Source organism: Vipera ursinii, assembly GCF_947247035.1.
Source record: "Vipera ursinii genome assembly, chromosome: 16".
Lineage (NCBI taxonomy): Eukaryota > Metazoa > Chordata > Lepidosauria > Squamata > Viperidae > Vipera > Vipera ursinii.
The window spans coordinates 6,561,184-6,580,021 of NC_139529.1; the positions used below are offsets into that span (position 1 = coordinate 6,561,184).

At 47.6% G+C, this 18,838-nt stretch overlaps 1 protein-coding gene across 1 annotated transcript in view; it reads right to left on the bottom strand.

Moving 5' to 3' along the window:
* Positions 1-4,759: 4,759 nt before the first annotated feature.
* Positions 4,760-18,838, bottom strand: part of CCDC180 (coiled-coil domain containing 180) — a 29,977-nt gene continuing 15,898 nt past the window's right edge. The window contains exons 20-39 of the mRNA XM_083375023.1: positions 17,775-17,992; positions 16,748-16,923; positions 16,173-16,353; positions 15,605-15,751; positions 15,208-15,352; positions 14,866-14,982; positions 14,103-14,201; positions 13,586-13,681; positions 13,096-13,289; positions 12,332-12,408; positions 11,601-11,721; positions 10,866-10,949; positions 10,226-10,298; positions 9,244-9,385; positions 8,192-8,352; positions 7,591-7,728; positions 7,313-7,424; positions 6,633-6,738; positions 5,408-5,546; positions 4,760-4,999 (exon numbers count right to left, since the gene is read on the bottom strand). Coding sequence (XP_083231149.1) covers positions 4,868-4,999; positions 5,408-5,546; positions 6,633-6,738; positions 7,313-7,424; positions 7,591-7,728; positions 8,192-8,352; positions 9,244-9,385; positions 10,226-10,298; positions 10,866-10,949; positions 11,601-11,721; positions 12,332-12,408; positions 13,096-13,289; positions 13,586-13,681; positions 14,103-14,201; positions 14,866-14,982; positions 15,208-15,352; positions 15,605-15,751; positions 16,173-16,353; positions 16,748-16,923; positions 17,775-17,992 — 2,658 coding nt within the window. The 3' untranslated portion in view covers positions 4,760-4,867. The remainder of the gene's footprint in view (positions 5,000-5,407; positions 5,547-6,632; positions 6,739-7,312; positions 7,425-7,590; positions 7,729-8,191; positions 8,353-9,243; positions 9,386-10,225; positions 10,299-10,865; positions 10,950-11,600; positions 11,722-12,331; positions 12,409-13,095; positions 13,290-13,585; positions 13,682-14,102; positions 14,202-14,865; positions 14,983-15,207; positions 15,353-15,604; positions 15,752-16,172; positions 16,354-16,747; positions 16,924-17,774; positions 17,993-18,838) is intronic.

Sequence of the window (18,838 nt, forward strand, 5' to 3'; positions counted from 1 at the left end):
AATCCAGGCTGACATTCTCAGAGCTGCGGAGTGTCTTTTGCTTCAGAGGAGCGAAGGAGGGGTGGAAAATCATACGCTTCTCTCATATTTTCCTTCTGGGGGTTGGAAAAGGATGATTTTTACGCTGCAGTCTGTCAAACAGCAAGAAGCCAAATGGAAAGAGTAGTCTCTAAGTAGGCTCTGGGACAGAGGATGCCTAAATCGATCTGATTTTGAATAGAACACAAGAGCGACGGAATAGGAAGGGGATGGGATGGGTCAGAACAAGATCGGATCGAATAGAAAAGAGGAGTAGAGTAGAAGAGAAGAGCAGTAGAAACAGAATTGAAAATAGAATAGAATAGAGAACAGAATAGCATAATGCAACAGAATAGCAATAATACAGAGCAGAGTAGAATAATAAAATACGGAACAGAATCGAAAAATAGAAAAGAATAGAAAATAGAAAATAGAATAGCATAAGCTGTTATGGAATTCCAGAAGCTGTGAATGCTCCAACACTGGAAGTTTTTAAGAAGAGACTGGACAGCCACTTGTCTGAAATGGTATGGGGGTTAACTGCCTGAACAGGGGGTTGGACTAGATGACCTCCAAGGTCCCTTCCAACTTTTTTTTAATTATTATTATTATCATTATCATTATCATTATTATTATTATTATTATTATTATTATTATTATTATTATTATTATTATTATTATTATTATTATTATTAAACACAGAACAGCCATAGAATAGAATACAGAGTAGAATAGAATAATAAAATACAGAATAGAATTGAAAGTAGAATAGAAAATAGAATAGCACAATACAGCTTAGAATAGCAATAGAACAGAATAACAGAGGAAAATAGAACAGAATAGAATAAAATACAGAATAGAATAGCAATTGACTATTCTGTATTGGTGAAGTGCGATGGGACACACAAGGGAGTTTGTCAATTTTGTAAACGCTGCAGCCTGATTCTGCGCTTGATCCATTTCCCCCCCCCCGATTAATCTACACTCAATACCCCATAATGACAAAGTGGAAAAAAAATATTTTTTTTAGAAATTATGAACGCACTGTATATTTAGAAAATCCCCAAGAAAGCAGTTTAAATGCAAATTTCCTTGGGTTCCTCCCCCCCCCGTTACATAAATCTCTCCCAAATGTTCTTTTTCATGACAATTTTCCCATTAGAAGAAGGAGGGAGGGAGGAAGGAAGGGGAGAGAGAGAGAGAGAGAGAGAGAGAGAGAGAAGAAAGGTGAAACGAAATAAAATCCGAACCTCCAGATTGTGTTGCTGGAGAACACAATTAAGGCTACCATGGGGGGTGGGGTGGGGTGTGTGTAAGGAGAACTATACACCGAACATCAGATAAGGTGAAGTTTAATGGTCCCCTGCAGACATGGGAGGTGAAGCTGATTCTCCCACGGCTTGGATGCATAATGGAAAGACTCTCTGCTTGGGGAGGGGGGAAAAAAATCAAAAGGTAATTAGAAAAAAAAATCAACAGGGGAGAAAGTGGCTGGTTCCCCCCCCCCCCGCCCAAAGAACGACAAGAATTCAAAGCCGCCCTTCACTGGGATTGGGCCTTGTTGGAAAATTATTCATGGCTTACAAAGAGTTGGAAGCGACGGAGCAGCAGTGGCTGAGTACGACCACTGTACAGATCAGTTCCGAGTGGGGTGCGCATGTCTGTGTGTGTGTGTGTGCGTGCGTGTGTTGTGACTGTAGCTATTCTTGACCCAGGATGAGTCAGAAACCGTGGCTGATGAACTGAAAAATAGCTCGAGGGTTTTCATTTACCAAATCGTAACTGATCGTGCGGGAAGTCCTCGACTTGAAACACTTCGTTTAGCGACCGTTTGAAGTTAAAACGGCCCTGGAAAAAGGGACCGATGGATGGCCGTTTTCCACACTTATGACCGTTGCAGCATCCCCCATGGTCGCTTGATCAAAATTTGCACGCTTGGCAACTGGCTCACATTTATGACGGTCGCAGCATCATGGTGTGTGTTTGTGTGTGTGTCACGTGATCCCCTTTTGCGACCTTCTGACGAGCAAAGCCAACGGTGGAAGCCGGGTTCACTTAAGGACCGAGTTAACTAACTGAACAGTTGTGGCAAGAAAGGCCGTTAAAGCGGGGCAACGTTCCCCTTGTCTTGCTTAGCAACAGAAATTTTGGACTCATACGTCCTAAGTCGAGGACTTCCTGCAATTGGTCCATTCTCTAAGGTGATTTTTGTGACTCTTAAATTTTTTTTCAGCCACAGCTCAACATTGCGGCTGAGGCTTGGCGAGCCTCAAAGAGTTTGCCTTAGCACCCTCTTTGCATTGCCAGAATTTTGTGTTAGCACATTTGCATAACCACTTTTGTCTGTGTGTTCTGGGGCATAAAAACCTGCCAGTTGCATCTACCAGCTGACCCGCCTGCTAACAACGGATGTGGGCAAGCGAAGCTAACTAAATCAGCTGGTTTATGCTAAAGTGGCAAGGCTGCAGCTGGCCACAGCTGCAAAGAGATGCAATCCTATGAAATGCACGGGATCCCGAACGTGACCTAAGCGTCACCTGCTCCGTGCGGTGATCTGGTTGAGTTATTTTGCTTTAAAAAGACAAAAAAAAAAAAGCTTACTTTTTTAAAAAATGTTTTTCTCTGGTTTTCTCTTTGTAAAAAAAAAAAAAGCACGTTCTTTTGAATTTTGCGTTTGTTTTTTGTTTGTTTTCCGAATAAAATTTAAAAGAATGATGGAAGGGGAAAAAAAAAGAAAGAAAGGAAGCGGACAGCTGTTTGCGGACCGCCGCTGAAAGATGCAAAACCAAAAAAAAAAAAGAAAGAGAAAAAGTGAGTTAGGACTGGTCCTCACACTTACAACGGGGGTCGCAGCGTCCTGGGGTTACGCGGTCGCCCTTTGTGACCTTCCCAGCACAGGGCGGATTTGCGCAATTACTTAATTGCGGCGATTCGCATAAAAGCGGCAAGTTCACTTAAGGACTGTGGCAAAACAACAACAACCTAAACGAACAACCGTCATCGTGCCCAGTGGTTAACAGCTAAGGAAACGGCTAACTCGGTTCAAGCTCTCTGAAGTTAGGCTGTATCTGCTTTTGAAGATGTTCGGTTTCATATTTAACATTTGGTACAAATCTCCAGGAGTCTGTTTTCAGCTGGTAAGTATAAGCAATATTGAACGTAATCCATGCAGCCAGTCTAATGAAAACAGATCATTGAAAGTCCCATCAGTTTTAAGATGGCAGAGCTTAGTTGGAAATATTTAAACCTCCCAGACGAAGCGATGAAGCCCCATCAATTAATTTTAATCTTCACACTGCGGGCTCAGAGAGAAGTTTAAATCTTTATTTTGCGCTCTCTCTCTCTCTCTCTCTCTCTCTCTCTCTCTCTCTCTTGCTTTCTCTATCTCTCTTGCTTTCTCTATCTCTCGGTGGAGAGATCCACTTCCATATTTAGTAGAGTTCTTGTGGGAGGGGAAAAAAAACCCCTCCCAAAAGCATGAAACACAGAATGTTTGACGATGAGTCAATTTGCACACAGGGGGAAAAAAAACCCCATTTGGAAAGGATAAAAGCAATGCAACTATCTTTGCTTTTAAGATGACAGCCCATCTCGTTGCCCTTTTGCATTTTTCCAAAGAGGTGCAGATCCTGTGGGGTTGTTTTTTTGTTTGTGTTTTTATCTTTACAACTCCTCTTCAAAATTTTCCGTAACAGAATTACAAGAGTAACAGAATTGGAAGGGACCCTGTGGAGGTCTAGTCTAGTCCAACTTGATGCTCAAACAGGAGACCTTTATCTCTTTCTGGACAAATGGGCTGTCCAGTCTGTTTTTGAAAACTTCCGGTGACGGAGCATCCCCAGTTCCATTGATTAATTTGTTCTCACTGACAGGAAATTGTGAGTGCATGAGGGACCACCAAACACAAGGTCAAGAAAAATGGTATTTAGAACAGGGGTCCTCAATCCCTGGTCCGTGGACCGCTACCGGGCCGCGGCATGCCAGCAACCGGTCCACACAAAACAAGCAAAGCCCCATCCGCGGGATGCAGGCAGCACACAAAACTACACACCCTCCGGTCCGCGGAAAAACCTCTCTCCACGGAACCGGTGATCCCTGATGCCCAAAAAGTTGGGGACCTCTGGCTTAGAATATACAAATAGCGATAGTGCCCTAAGTAAGGATTACTAAGTACAAGTAGTTCTCGACTTACAACAAGTTATTGAGTGGCTGTTTGAAGTTACGACACTTTAAAAAAAGTGATTGTGGTCGTTTTTTCGCACCTACGACCGTTGCAGCATCCCCGCGATACATGTGATGAAAATTCAGACGCTTGTCAACAGGTTCATATTTATGACAGTCACAGCGTCCTGGTGTGTGTGTGTGTGTGTGTGTGATGTGATCCTGTTTTGCGACCTTCCGATAAGCGAAGAGCTGGGTTCTCTTAACAACTGCGTTACTAATTTAGCAACTGCGGTGATTTCACACAACCGCGGTGATAAGAAAGGTCGTATAGGGCAAAGCTGACTTAACAACTGCCTCGCTTAGCGATGGAAATTTTGGGCTCAATTCTGCTTGTACGTTGAGGACTACCCCCTACCTGGAAAATACAAAAAGTGATGATGTCATAATTATTACTGACTCGATGCTGGCCGGGGAATTCTGGGAGTCGAAGTCCGCGGGTCTTAAAAAGGGGTAAGTTTGGGAAACGCCGAGAATCCCCTTCTTTCGGAAGACTCCAAGATCTGCACAATACGCAGCCTTTTATTTTCAAACCAACATTCCTTTTCCTACAGGGATAAATTATAGGTCTATACCGCGCAAAGGAGGGAAGGGAAAGAGACATGGATCCCGGGAGATTAAACAGGGTTCACAAATAGAGCTGTTTGATTTTTTGCACCGACTTCTTCCACCAGTGGGCCCAGTGTTGGGTTTTCATGAGGTGAGATGAGTTTTCTTCCTTGATCCTAGCAAATTCCAGCTCCAGCTTTTCCTTGAATTTCTAATGTAAGCCGAAGTACAAAATAGGTATCCGGTTATATTTGGCATTTAGAGGGACCAAGAAGAGATTAAATATGTGGCACTAAGGGCCACAGAGTTGCCCATATTCCTCCTCCTCATTAGGCAGCCTCTGTTGCAACACATATTATTACACTAACTGAGTAAACGCTGAAGCAGGGATAGGTGGCTTAAATAAATAAGCCAATCGTCGTAAAATAAATACCCCCCCATCCCCACTAGCCATGCCCACTAGGAGCCGGGGAGCGAGTCACCACACCAAATGGCTGCGGTGACTGTGATGGAAAAACATTTTTTGTTCACCCCAAGTTGCTAACTTTGCAGCCAACGGATTCTCCCTCCCCGCTGAGCCCTCTCTGGTCCCAGGAGACCATTCAGCCCGGCTGCTTACCGCGTAAACGGCGTCTCGCTCTTCCACGGCCGCCACGTGGCCCAGCGTGGTTTTGGCTGTGGTCACGGATGCCGTTTCTTGAAAGATCACCTGCTTCGGGAGACTTGGGATGGTGGTCTGCGGGATGCCAGGCCAAGTTCTGCAAAAGGCAAAGGAACAGCCCCTCTCCCCCCAAAAGAGGAGGGGCGGGGGCGGTCCCGAAGGGATAAATAACATTACTGCTCTTTTTAAAAGTTTATGCAAGACTGTTGCCTGTTTCGCTGCACGCTTGGATCTTGGCAACATCATCCGAAAAGGCCCCCAAGTTGTCAAACATAGAAGGGCACCAGGCCAGGGAGCACCCCCTTTCTCCCCCCCCCCACAGTTCCTTTAATATACCACAAACTAACCAATGAAATATAAACATTTTTTCAGGTATTTAACATTTGTTATATCAGTAATGCTGTAGGTATTATATATCGCCATACATAAATACATACACGTAAGTTTGGGTGCTGCTCGTCCATTTCCCCTTTCACTGTATCCACCCTCCTTCTCTCTCTTCCCTCTTCTCTACTTTCTTTCTCCCTCTCTCCTTTCTTTCCTACTTCCCTCTTCTTCCTCTCCTCTTTTCCTCACCACTCCCCTCCCGTTTCTCCCCACTTCTCCTCCTCTTTCCCTCCATCCTTCCTACTTCCTTCCCCCTCCTTTCCTCTCTTCCCTCTCTCCTCTCCTTTCTTCCCTCCCATTCCTCTTCCGATACAATTCAGGGGAGAGCACCCCTCTTTCGAGAACAGGGACTGGCTGAACAATACAGGCAGTCCTTGATTTACCACCACTTGGTGACCAAAGTTGCAAGAGCGACGGAAAAAGGGACTTAGGACCGCCGCAGCATCCCTGGGATCAAAATCCAGACGCTCGGCAACCGAAGACGTTGCAGCGTCCCGGGGTCACGCGATTTCCCCTTTGGCGACCCTCTGCCGAGCGAAAGTCCACAAGGGAAGGCAGATTCACTTAACGACCATGTTGCTAACTCAACAGCTGCGGCAAGAAAAGGCCATCAGCTGGGGCAAATCTCCCTTTCCAACTGTCCAGCTCGGCAAACGGAAATTCGGGGCTCAATTTTCGTCGTTAAGTCGAGGACTAGCTGAGGCAAGGATCCCTTGATCAGCTAAGGTCTTGGTCCCGGGCTGGGCCCCCTTCCCAAGCTGAGGGACGCGTGCCCCCCGTGCCCCCGATACGTCACCTGCTGCCCCGTTCGGCCACCAGTTTCCGTTCCTCCACTTCTAAGGAGAGGCCAGCTTTTTTACGGCGCATCAGAGTTAGGGTTTTCTCTCTGACTTTTTCCGTTTCTGGGGGAGTTGAGGAACAACAAAGATCGGGTGAGAAAGAGGCCTTTGGATGACCCCCTTGTTGCAATCCATCCACCTGGCCTGTTAAGCTACTGAAAGGCAGTCCCAGACTTTTCAACACTTCGCTGAGTTACAACGGCCCTGGAAAAAAAACGCGACAGGACCGTACTTGGCACGTACAACCGTTGCGGCGTCCCTGGGGCCGCGTGATCTACATTCGGATGCTTGGCGACTGGCTCACATTTATGACGGCTGCACTTTCCCTCTTTACAACCTTCTGACAAGCAGTCAACGGGGAAGCCAGGTTCACCTAACAACCCTGTTACTTACTTAAAAGGGTGGCCACTGAAGTCATAAAACGGGGCAAAACCCACTGAACAAATGTCAGGGTTATTGGGCTCAATTGGGCTCGTAGGTTTGAGGGCTATCTGTATAAATTATCTCCCCCCCTCTTTTGCTGTCCAAACAGGGGTGCTAACCCCTAGGAACAAGGGGTGGGTGAGGTCTGTTTTGCTTCCCCGAGCAAAACTCGGTGAGCGCTGGACACTGAGGTGGCCAAGCGGCTAGGACTTACTTCCCAGCTGGACGTCGTCAATGGTGAGGCTGTTGTCCAGCTCCATCAGGATGGTCTCGGTGCAAGTGGCCAAGGTGGAGACAAACTTCTGGGCGCACTCTATGACGCAGACCTGTGGGGGGTGACCGTCAGAACAGTGAAGGAGATGGCACACAAAGAGATGGCTAGCGGGGCTCCGGGCCTCCATAGTCTCTGAGCTTGGTTGTTTCTTTGCAGGCTATTGAAAAGGTCCTCAGTGCTGCCTTGAGGAAGGTGGGGCTCAAAAGACTCTGAGGTACCTCCAGCTTCTTGGTGCAGATCAGGATGCTCTCCACTTGCTCTTCTTGCCTCTTCTCTTCCTCTTGGCACAAGGCTTCCAGCAGAGGGATGTTGTCCGGGTGGCCCAAACTGGTATGCAATTGGGCCATGTTTTTGTCCTTGAATTGAAAGGGCAAAGACTGCTTGGATGGCCATCAGAGGCATTTCCCCCCCCACACACACACACAACAACCACCCTGTGAGGTGGGTTGGGCTGAGAGAGATGGACTGGCCCAAAGTCACCCAGCCAGCTTTCACGTTCTAAGGCAGGACTAGAACTCGCCGTCTCCTGGTCGATTGGCCCAAAGTCACCCAGCCATCTTTCACGCCTAAGGCAGGACTAGAACTCGCCATCTCCTGGTCGATTGGCCCAAAGTCCCCAACCAGCTTTCTTGCTGAAGGTGGGACTAGAACTTACCGTCTCCTGGTTACTCGCCTGCTCCCTTCACCACTAGACCAGACTGGCTCTTTCTGGCCAGTAATGGGAAAGATGGTTGCCAAGCGACTTTTTTTCTTTTTTCTTTTTAACTCGGGAGGAAAGAAGGCGGTTAAAATATTTCAGAGGCTTGAAAAATAACTTACTTTTATAGCAGTCCATTTTTTCAGCTGGTCCTGGAGGTGAGTCCGGATCTGTTCCGTGGACTCGGCAAGGAGCTGTTCGTGATCCTTCAGAAGTTTGCCAACGGCCAGACGGATGACACGAGGAAGCTCTTCCTCAAACGTTTTCAGCTGAACTCGGAACTCTGACAAATTTCACGGAATGGAAACGGAGTCAGGTTATTGGGGGCAATTCAGAGTTTGGTCGTCTGAAAAAGTGAAGATTTCTGTTTTGAGACTGGCCTTTATGGTTGGGGATGTTACCAGGGGGGATACAGGTAATCTTCGACTTATGACCACAATTTAGCTCAACATGCCTGGGAGAAAACAGTATCCGTCATGCAAATGTGTCTAGCCTAATGAAGAGAAGGACCAGGGGGGACATGATAGGAGTGTTCCAGTATCTCAGGGGCTGCCCCAAAGAAGAGGGAGTCAAGCTGTTCTCCAAAGCCCCTGAAAGCAGGACAAGAAGCAACGGATGGAAACTAGTCAAGGAGAGAAGCAACCTGGAACTAAGGAGAAACTTCCTGACAGTGAGAACAATTAACCAGTGGAACAACCTGCCTCCAGAAGCGGTGAATGCTCCAACACTGGAAGTTTTTAAGAAGAGACTGGACAGGACATTTGTCTGAAATGGTGTAGGGTTTCCTGCCTGAGCAGGGGGTTGGACTAGATGACCTCCAAGGTCCCTTCCAATTTTATCATCAGCATCAGCATCATTGTGAAATTATGCACGGTGCATAGTTCTCAACCAGGTGACCAAACCCTGGGACTATTCAGTAATGTTATATTAAAATATTTTTTTTTAAAAAAAAGCAATGTCCGTAAGATACAGAGAGGTTTAAGGCCAAAGGGAAAATGCCAAGAAGGAATTTGCTTAAAGAGAAATAGACCTGTCCAGAATGACTGCTGGACACAAAGAGAAATAGAATTCATTCGTTCGTTCATTTGTTCATTCTCATTAAATTTACATGCCCTCCCTTTCACGGTCAGGTGACCCTGGGCAGCTCAATCCCTGTTTATCAATGCAGTCTTACCGGAGATGCACGCAACGTGGTACTCCTCCGATTGGAAAAGGTAGGTCAGCATCTTCTGACCCAACGCCTCGATGCAAAGGTCGTAGGTTTCCTGCAGACAGTCTGGCTTCGTAATCTGATGCTTGTCCTTTTTGTAGAATTCCTTTAAAAAAAAAGGAAGAAGGTTGGGGGGAAATTAAACCAGGATTAAAAAGAAGCGAGCGTCTCGGAGTAAGGAAAGCTGCTTTTCGCAGTTGCTCAGGAGACTCTGCACAAAAAGGAAATCGCCTTATGTATTTTTTAAAATTTATTTGAGCATTTATTGGCTGGGCTGAGAGGGAGGGGCTGGCCCCAAATCACCCGGCTGGTTTTCATGCCTAAGGCAGGACTAGAACTCTCCATCTCCTAGTGATTGGCCCAGAGTCACCCAGCCAGGTTTTATGCCTAAGGTATGACTAGAACTCACCGTCTCCTGGTGATTGGCCCAAAGTCACCAAGCTGGCTTTCCTGCCTAAGGCGGGACTAGAACTCACCGTCTCCTGGTTTCCGGCCTGTAGTCTTCACCAGTAAACCCAGCCAGCTCTCACGTATATTATGGCTCAGATGAGTCCATACCTGTTTGGGTTTCCTGTTTTTCCTTTTACAATTCTACATGTTTTCCAGAGTGACAAACTGGATGTTTTAGCATCTTAGGGCTGTGTATTAAAGTAATCTATTGCTTGATGTTTATTCCCCTTGAAATTGCTTTACTGGGGGTTTATGATAATCAGGGTGCTAATAATTGTAAGCCAGCTTGGAAAAACAGTGCTCTCTAGGCTAAAAACAAGGAGGTGCCGAGTTCAGGTTCCGCCTTAGGCAGGAAGCCAACGAGGTGACCATGGGCCACGTCCCTCTCTCTCAGCCCAAGAAATGAGGCAATGGCCCACCACTTCTCAAAAACCTTGCCAAGAAAACTGGAGGGACTAACAATAATAGTAACGGGGGAAAAAAATTAAGTTCCTACCTCAGCAACGTTCATGATATTATCAAAATTGTCCCACATGATGCTGAAGATAATCCCGGTAAAGTAATCCGAACTAAACAAGCAATTGAAAAGGAGGCATTACTTCTTGATCTTATCATATTTTGCTTTTTTTGAAAAAGTGCCAAAATAAACCTGAAAATGACTTAAGAGTAGACTTTTTTTTAAAATAATAATAATTTTTTTTAAATGGCAGGCCGATCAAATGCAAAATTATTCTCTCGTCCTAAAAAATATTTTGTGGCTAAGCAGCTCTATGGGATGAGGTGGGATGGCTTGACTTTACAGCCTTGACTTACAACTACGTTTAGTAACCATTCAAACTTACGGCGGCACTGGAAAAAGTGACTTAGGAGCATTTTTTTCACACTTAACGACCTATGCAGCGTCACTACTACAAGGAAGGTCATAAAATGAGGCAAAACTCCCTTAGCGACGGTCTGGCTTAAGCAATGGAAATTTGGGCTCAACCGTGGTCATAAGTTGAGGATGACCTGATCACCTATAGAAACTGCATGAGGATATGTAAATCCAGCCAATAAAGGTGGCACGTTGGAGAAGTAAATTAACTCAGATAAAACTCCAGATCTGTGGAGTCTCAAAAGGAATAATCTGGACTTACTCGGTCTCTTTCGGCTGCCCTCCGAAAATCATCAACTTCCTGTCAGCTTTGGTGAGCCTGGTGTATTTTTGGATGGAGTTCCCGCTGCATGGCGAAAGAGACAATTTAACAGCTGCCCTGCCAGCCTGTCAGCCCAGCAACGCTTTAATCCAGGAGTGGATTAATTTTATCAATGCCACAGGCCAGATAAAACTCTGGAAATTAAAATAAAACTTGGGCCAGCTTCCTGGGGAAGACAAGGATCCAGCGAGCCCACTGAATCTCCTAAGGGAACCGTATCTGCTTTGAAACAAACACATCAAAGCCCCCGTGGATCGTGGACAATTTTTCCAGAGGGAAAAATGAAAATAAAGAGGGTTGGAGAGAACAGGACACGCTTTTCACCCAGAATGTGGAATCGTAAGGCTGGGAGGGACCGTGGAGGTTTTCTAACCCAATGCCCTGTTTCAGGCAGAGACATTATATCAGCTCAGACAAATGTCCAGTTCTTTCTCGAAAACCTATAGATTGATAGAGGATGATAGAGATAGAGAGAGATGGATTGACAGAGATGGATGGATGGACAGACAATAGGTACACACACACACACACACACACACACACACACACACACACACACACACACCTCTTCTCTGTGACGGCCCCTCAAAGTGCTGGAAGACAGCCATCGTGCCCCCAATCCTTCTCTTCGCAAGACTAGATGTACCTGGTTATCCGAGGAGGAAGGATCCTTACCTTTCCGAGACTTTGGTACTGGAACTGGATTTCTTGCCCGGTAAATAGGATGCTCCCAACGGAAGGCTCTCACGGTGACCGCCCCCGGTTAAGAGAGGCGGTAAAGCTTGGTTGGGAACGTCTGAAATAATAACAGAGGAAAAGGTGGATGGAACTAAGCAGGATAGGCCAGGGATCAGCCAGGGGAGCCCAGATCCAAGAAATGGCGGCCGAGGATTCCAAGACGACCCAACGGAAAGAGTCTCCTTCTGTCTACGCTGGGTGGGGATCTAAGGCAACATTTGCCTTGCCTGCCCCCCCCCCCATCCGATCCAACCAGCGGATCCCATGGAAGGACTCTCTGCTTGTTGGGCAAAGTCTGCTCTCGGCAGCCATGGACCTGAATTTCGTTGCCCTTAAAAAGGTTTCCCGCTGGTCAGCAGTCTCCAGTTCTAAGGGAGGTGCTCCCGTCCGTTTCTTGGCTGAGGGAGCCAGCGTGCTCCGAAGACACTTCCGTGGTCATGTGGCCGGCATGACTGCAGGCCGAGGTCCAAGGAATGCTGTTCCCTTCCCACCGAAGTGGTCCCTATGGACCACCCATCCACTCGCATTTGCTTGCTCTCGAACCGCTAGGAGCTGAGGCAGGACCGGGCGCTCGCCCCATCCCACGGTGCCGGGGTCTCAAACTGTCAAGAAGCCTAGCATCTGAACGGCTAAGCCACCGCATCCTGCGTCCAAGTTCTGCTCCTCACCTGCTCGGTCTGTTCCAGGCTGTCCTGCAATGTCCTTTTCGTGCTGACCATCCATCATCTTTCTCCCACGCACAAATCTGGAATGAACGGAAGACAGGAAAATGTCATCGCTCCCAAATTCGGCCTCCTGATCTGAGGCGAGGAAATGCTTGATCATGAGGCAGAGAGTGTCCCGCCTAGGTTGGGCTAACTTTCAATTTGACCGGCTCTCGGCCAGAAGACAATAAGCTGCGGGGTCTTTGCGAGAGTCAGGTAAGCTGCCGTTAACTTGATAAGCTTTTAGTAGCCTGAGATTGTGTTGTTGTGTTGACTCTCTTGTGTTTGGAGCCCACTGATGTGGATCTACAGGTAGTCCTCGGCTTACGCACACCAACATTTCTGTTGCTAAGTGGGACACTTGTAAAGTGACTCTTGCCCCATTTGTTAAGCGAATCACCACAGTGGTTATTTAGTAACCACTACAGTTGTGAAGTGAATCTGCCTTCCCCCTTCTGACTTTGCTTCTCAGAAGGGGATCACGTCACCCCGGGACACTGCGACTGTCGTAAGTATGAGCCAGTTGCCAAAGGTCTGAATTTTGATCTCAGTGACCACGGGGACGCTGCAACGGGCATGTGAAAAAGGCTCATGAAATCACTTTTCTCAGTCACTAAATGCCTGGCTGTTAAGTCGAGGCTGTTAAGTACTCGAAAGTACCCATGACAAAGTTCTAGTCCCTGTGGTTTTCACCCCGAGGCTTGGTCAAGTCTTCCCTGGAGGCTCACCCGGTGAGATTTCGGATCAGGTGGAACGAGGCGTCATCGAAGGCCGGCTTCCCCATTCTGCTCGGATTCAGGACAGGCGTGTACTCCATGCCCATCACGGTCACCTTGCTGTCCGGCAGCGAAATAGCCGATGGGGTGGAGCTTATGAGGGAGTCTTGGGCGAAGATCACCGGCACAGAAATGATCTCTGGTTCCTAAGAGATGAGAATGGAGAAGGAACAAGGCCGGAACAACTGAGATCAAAATTTCTGTGGCTAAGTCAGACAGTTGTTAAGTGGCATTTGCCCCACTTGACGACTTTTCTGGGTTAAGGGAATCACTGCAGGGGTGAAGTCAGTCACGCAGCTGTTAAGTTTATCGGCTTCCCCTCTTGACTTGGCTCGTCAGCAGGTCCCGAAAGGGGGATCGCCTGACCACTCCCGGGACACGGCAACCGCCATAAATGCGAGAACGGTGAGCAGACGAACCGTGGCAGCAGAAATATTGTCACCTGTATCCGGAGCTGACAGTTGAGGTATTTACATCTCTTCTTCAGTTCTTCCATGACGAGCTTGGCAAATTCGTAAAGTCTTTCTGGAGTGATGCTCTGAGGAAAGTAAAAATAAAAATAAAATAAAATTAAAAAGAAGAAAAAAATAAAAGAAAGAAAGAAGAAAAAAAGACAAGAAAGAAAGAAAGAAAGAAAGAAAGAAAGAAAGAAAGAAAGAAAGAAAGAAAGAAAGAAAGAAAAATGAGGGAAGGGAAGGGAGAAAGGAAGGAAGAAAGGAAGGAAGGAAGAAAGAAAGAGGGAAGGGAGAAAGGAAGGAAGGAAGGAAGGAAGGAAGGAAGAAAGAAAGGGAAGGGAGAAAGGAAGGAAGAAAAAGAAAGAAAGAAAGAAAGAGGGAAGGGAGAAAGGAAGGAAGAAAGAAAGAAAGAAAAAAGAGAAAGAAAGAAAGAAAGAAAGAAAGAGAACGAACCGGACTGTGGTCTCATGCTGGTCTTTTGAGGCAGGCCCCCTTCAGACTTACTTCCTTGTCCACATTTGGGTGGGCACAGGCATCGATCCTCTTGACCAACTTCTCCAAGGAGTTATTCAACGTCTGGGTCTGCCAGTTGGATTTGGCCACCTGGAAAGTGAAAAGACCCCACCCCACCCCCCACCTCACAGTTAGATGAATCTCACGGAAGAAAGCAAAGGTGTTCTCTAGCTGGTCCTCAGCCAGGCGCGAGGGAGAAGAACCAGGCGTGAAGGCTTATGGTTTAGTCCCTGATGTCGCCAGAATCTTGCCAGACTGACCGCATTCCCTCGGGAAGGTTCAGATACGGAAGGAAGGAAGGAAGGAAGGAAGGAAGGAAGGAAGGAAGGAAGGAAGGAAGGTAGGTAGAGAGATGGAAGGAATGGGAGATAAGAAAAGGAGGGAGAGAGGGAAGTGAGATAGAAGAGAGGGAAGGAAGGTGAGGGAGGCAAGGAAGGAAGGAAGGCTAGAGATAGAAGGGAGATGAGAAAAAGGAAGGAAAGAAAGAAAGAGAAAGAAAGAAAAAGTAGGTGAAATAGAAGAGGGAACTGAGATAGAAGGGAGGGGAGAAGAGGGAAGGAAGGAAGGAAGGAAGGAAGGAAGGAAGGAAGGAAGGAAGGAAAGAAGGAAGGAAGGAAGGAAGGAAGGAAAGAAGGAAGGAAGGAAAGAAGGAAGGAAGGAAGGAAGGAAGGAAAGAAGGAAGGAAGGAAGGAAGGAAGGAAGGAAGGAAGGAAAGAAGGAAGGAAGGAAGGAAGGAATCTTTTTCTCTGGGTACCTCCGTCTTGATTTTCACTTGAATGTTGGTCAGAAACCGCTGGATTTTCTCCAAGAAGACTCGATCCATCGCCAGATAGCGAAACCTGTTCTCAAACTTGCTGATAATTTCGGTTGCCTGGTTGGGAGGAATTGGGACCCCGTCACCCAGCAGGAGGGTTTCATTCACACACACACACCCCCGAGGAAGCTGATTGTGGACAATCGTTACTTATTTGCTTTTTTTACTTTCTTGATCAAACTTGCAGGCCGCCCATCCCGCTGAGGGCCGAGTCCAAGGCGGCGAACAGACATCGAATGAAAGCCAACTCCGGCAGTTTGGGCGAGGCTCTCAGGGGCTCACCTGCTCCAGGTAGCCAGTCTCTGCTTTCTCCATGTCGATCATGATCAAGCCCTCGACAAACTCTATGCGCGAGTTCTCTTTCTGCAGCTGTTTCATGAAGCCCTCCAGTTCCTCGGGTGAGAAGTTCCCACCATCTGAAAACAGTCTAAACCCCCCCCCCCCAAGGATGGGGTCAGCAGCGGGTGGAAACTCATCATGGGGAGAAGCCATCTGGAGCTAAGGAGAAATTCCCAGACAGGGAGGAGGACAATTAACCAATGGAACAGCCTGCCTCTGGAAGTGGCAGATGCTCCGTCACGGGAGGTGGACAGCCATTTGGGTCTGGAATGAGCTAGGGGTTGGACTAGAAGGCCTCCCTGGTCCCTTCCGACTCTGCGGTGTTCTGTGTTCTAGGTACCTGCAGGATTTCAGGAAGTCCGTGTTGCAATCGCGCAGTTTCCCCAAAGTTTCCTCCAGATACTGCCGGTAGCTCCGCGTGGAGACCTGTAGTACTTCCACGTGGTTCAGCAACTCCATGTGTAAGTTGCGGGTGAGGGCCATCACCCTACCAAGGAGAGAGCGGATAGAGAAGCCCTGACTTCGAAATCACCTCTGAAGGTGGGAAATTGAGAAGGATGTTTGGATAACGTTAACCTGAAATTAGGTACGGAAAACTCATTACTGAATCTCTGATTACCCAGTCATCGTGATGCTTTCTAAATATGTAGATTTTAACTGGGGGGAAAAAACCCAATAAAACTTGTTTTTTTAAAAAAAGCCCTGACTTTGAAATCACCTCTGAAGGGGAGCTGGTGTCATGGCTGTCCTTCTGCTAGCCAAACACTGCCAGCTGACAACCTGACACTAGCAACGGGGGTGGGTGGGGGAGGGAATGTAGGAATTAGGGGGAGGGATGAGAAACCAAGCCACGCCAGCCTCAAGCTTGAGAAGCACCAGCCAGCCCCAAGGTGAATCGTCAAACTGACTTTTCGGCCCGGCTTTCCATCTGGAAGACTTTCTCCATGTCTATGATCCGGTTTCGGAAAGATCTGCTGATGGCGTTGTGGTCTTCCCGAATCTTGAGGAAGGCGCTCTTCTCCTTGTTCAGCAACTCGACCAAGCCGGCACAGTGACGCTTCAGGCGGTCGCTGTGAATCCGCAGCTCCGCTGAGAGAAAAAGACGAAACGTTCCCAAGTTTAAAGTGAGGGAAGGAGTAAAAGTGGTGCCGGTGGTCCCAAAGGTGTCTCTCCCCCTCCCCCCCCACCCCGCCGAGGAGGCAACTGGACTATTCTTGCTTTTTCTCCGAAGACGTTTCGCTTCTCCTCCAAGAAGCGTCTTCAGCTCTAACTGGATGGGGAGGGAAGCGGAAACAAGCAAGCAATATAAATCCTCCCATTTCCCCCGCCGTCCAGTCAGAACTGAAGAAGCTTCTTGGAGGAGAAGCGAAACATCTTCAAAGGAAAAGCAAGAATAGTCCAGTTGACTCCTGGGGGTGGGTAGGAAAGGATCCTGGCTACAGGATTAAAAATAAAAACACCAAAAAAAACCCAAAACAGGTACCCATCCGGACGTTGTATACGTCTTTCTCGATGCGCTCCCGCCGGGGTTCGTGAAGATGGAGGCGCAGCTGTAGCTCGGAGCTGAGTTCTTCCTTCTTGGCCACCACCACCACCCAGGTGCTGGATAAGGTGTCATCAAACCACTTTTCCAAATGTTCAAAGAACTGGAGGCGGATACTGCCGGCGGAGCAGAGGGGAGGGCGAGAAAGAGGCGGTTTGAGGAGAATGGTGTGTGTGTGTGTGTGTGTATGCGCGCACTGGTCCTGTCTCAAAAAGCACAGCAAGGAAGGAAGGAAGGAAGGACCAAGCTGGTTGAGAAGATCTTCGAGAGCAGATCCTTGGGGGAGGGGGGAGGAGGAGGGGGGGCTGAAGTGTCTACAACTGAAAGACTCTTGCCGAAGGCAAAAAGGGGGACATGCTGGAAGATATCTCTATAGCGGTACAAAAAGTGCTGGATATAGAATACAGTAACAATAGGAAGGAAAAGCAGAGAGGGGGGAGTTGTATTCCAGATGTTATGGTACATGTTGCTGGAGAAAGGAAAAGAAAAACCTAAGAAAAGTGAAGTGGAACCCACATATCCAGATTCCGACTCTGAGAGGAGGAGAAAAGGACGGAGGGAGGGAGGGAGGGAGGAAGGAAGGAAAAATATGGAAAACATCCAGGCAGGAAAAGAAAGAAAGAAAGAAAGAAAGAAAGAAAGAAAGAAAGAAAGAAAGAAAGAAAGAAAGAAAGAAAGAAAGGAAGGAAGGAAGGAAGGAAGGAAGGAAGGAAGGAAGGAAGGAAGAAAGAAAGAAAGAAAGAAAGAAGAAAATGAAAGAAAGAAAGAAAGAGAGAGAGAAAGAAAGAATGAATGAAAGAAAGAAAAAGAGAGAGAAAGAAAGAGAGAAAAAGAAAGCAAAAGAAAGAAAGAAAGAAAGAAAGAAAGAAAGAAAGAAAGAAAGAAAGAAAGAAAGAAAGAAAGAAAGAAAGAGACAGGGAGAAAGAAAAAGAGAGAGGGAGAGAGAAAGAGAGAGGTTTGCACTTACTGTCTTCTGACGTCTCTAAAAAAAGCCTCCGACAGATACACCTGCTCCAGGTAGGAAGGCAGAGAACCGCTTCTCAGCTTGCCCAGGTGATATTTCTCGGCCTTCCGGAGCTTAGACTTCTTCAAGTGCTCCGTCACTTTGTACGTGTTTCCGCTGGAGGTGCTGAAGAATTCCTCAATCACCTCTTTCCGCCTGGACTTCTCGCCCGAATCTTTTGTCTGCAGAAGGAGGAAACAGGAAAGGGGAGGTCGAGCTGCTGGTTTTTGAAAGGAAAAAAAGAGAGAGAGTTCAAAACAGAAGGAGCAGGCTCTCTCCCTTTTCTTTATACAAAAGGGCTGGGGAAGGAGTGAGGAGGAGGAGGAGATTACGTTCTCACCCCCTTAGGTAGACTGTTGGGTCTAGTGGCCAAGGCACCAGGCCAGAAACCTGGAGACGGTGAGTTCTAGTCCCGTCTTAGGCATGAAAGCCAGCTGGGTGACTTTAGACCAGTCACCAGGAGACGGTGAGTTCTAGTCCCGCCTTAGGCATGAAAGCCAGCTGGGCGACTTTGGACCAGTCACCAGGAGACGGTGAGTTCTAGTCCCGCCTTAGGCATGAAAGCCAGCTGGGCGACTTTGGACCAGTCACCAGGAGACGGTGAGTTCTAGTCCCGCCTTAGGCATGAAAGCCAGCTGGGTGACTTTAGACCAGTCACCAGGAGACGGTGAGTTCTAGTCCCGCCTTAGGCATGAAAGCCAGCTGGGTGACTTTAGACCAGTCACCAGGAGACGGTGAGTTCTAGTCCCGCCTTAGGCATGAAAGCCAGCTGGGCGACTTTGGACCAGTCACCAGGAGACGGTGAGTTCTAGTCCCGCCTTAGGCATGAAAGCCAGCTGGGTGACTTTGGACCAGTCACCAGGAGACGGTGAGTTCTAGTCCCGCCTTAGGCATGAAAGCCAGCTGGGTGACTTTGGGCCAGTCCTTCTCTTTCAGCCCAACCCACCTCACAGGGTTGTTATTGTAGGGAATAAGAGAAGAAAGAAGGGGTGTCGGATAAGCTCCCCGCCTCCCCACCGTCTCCTGGC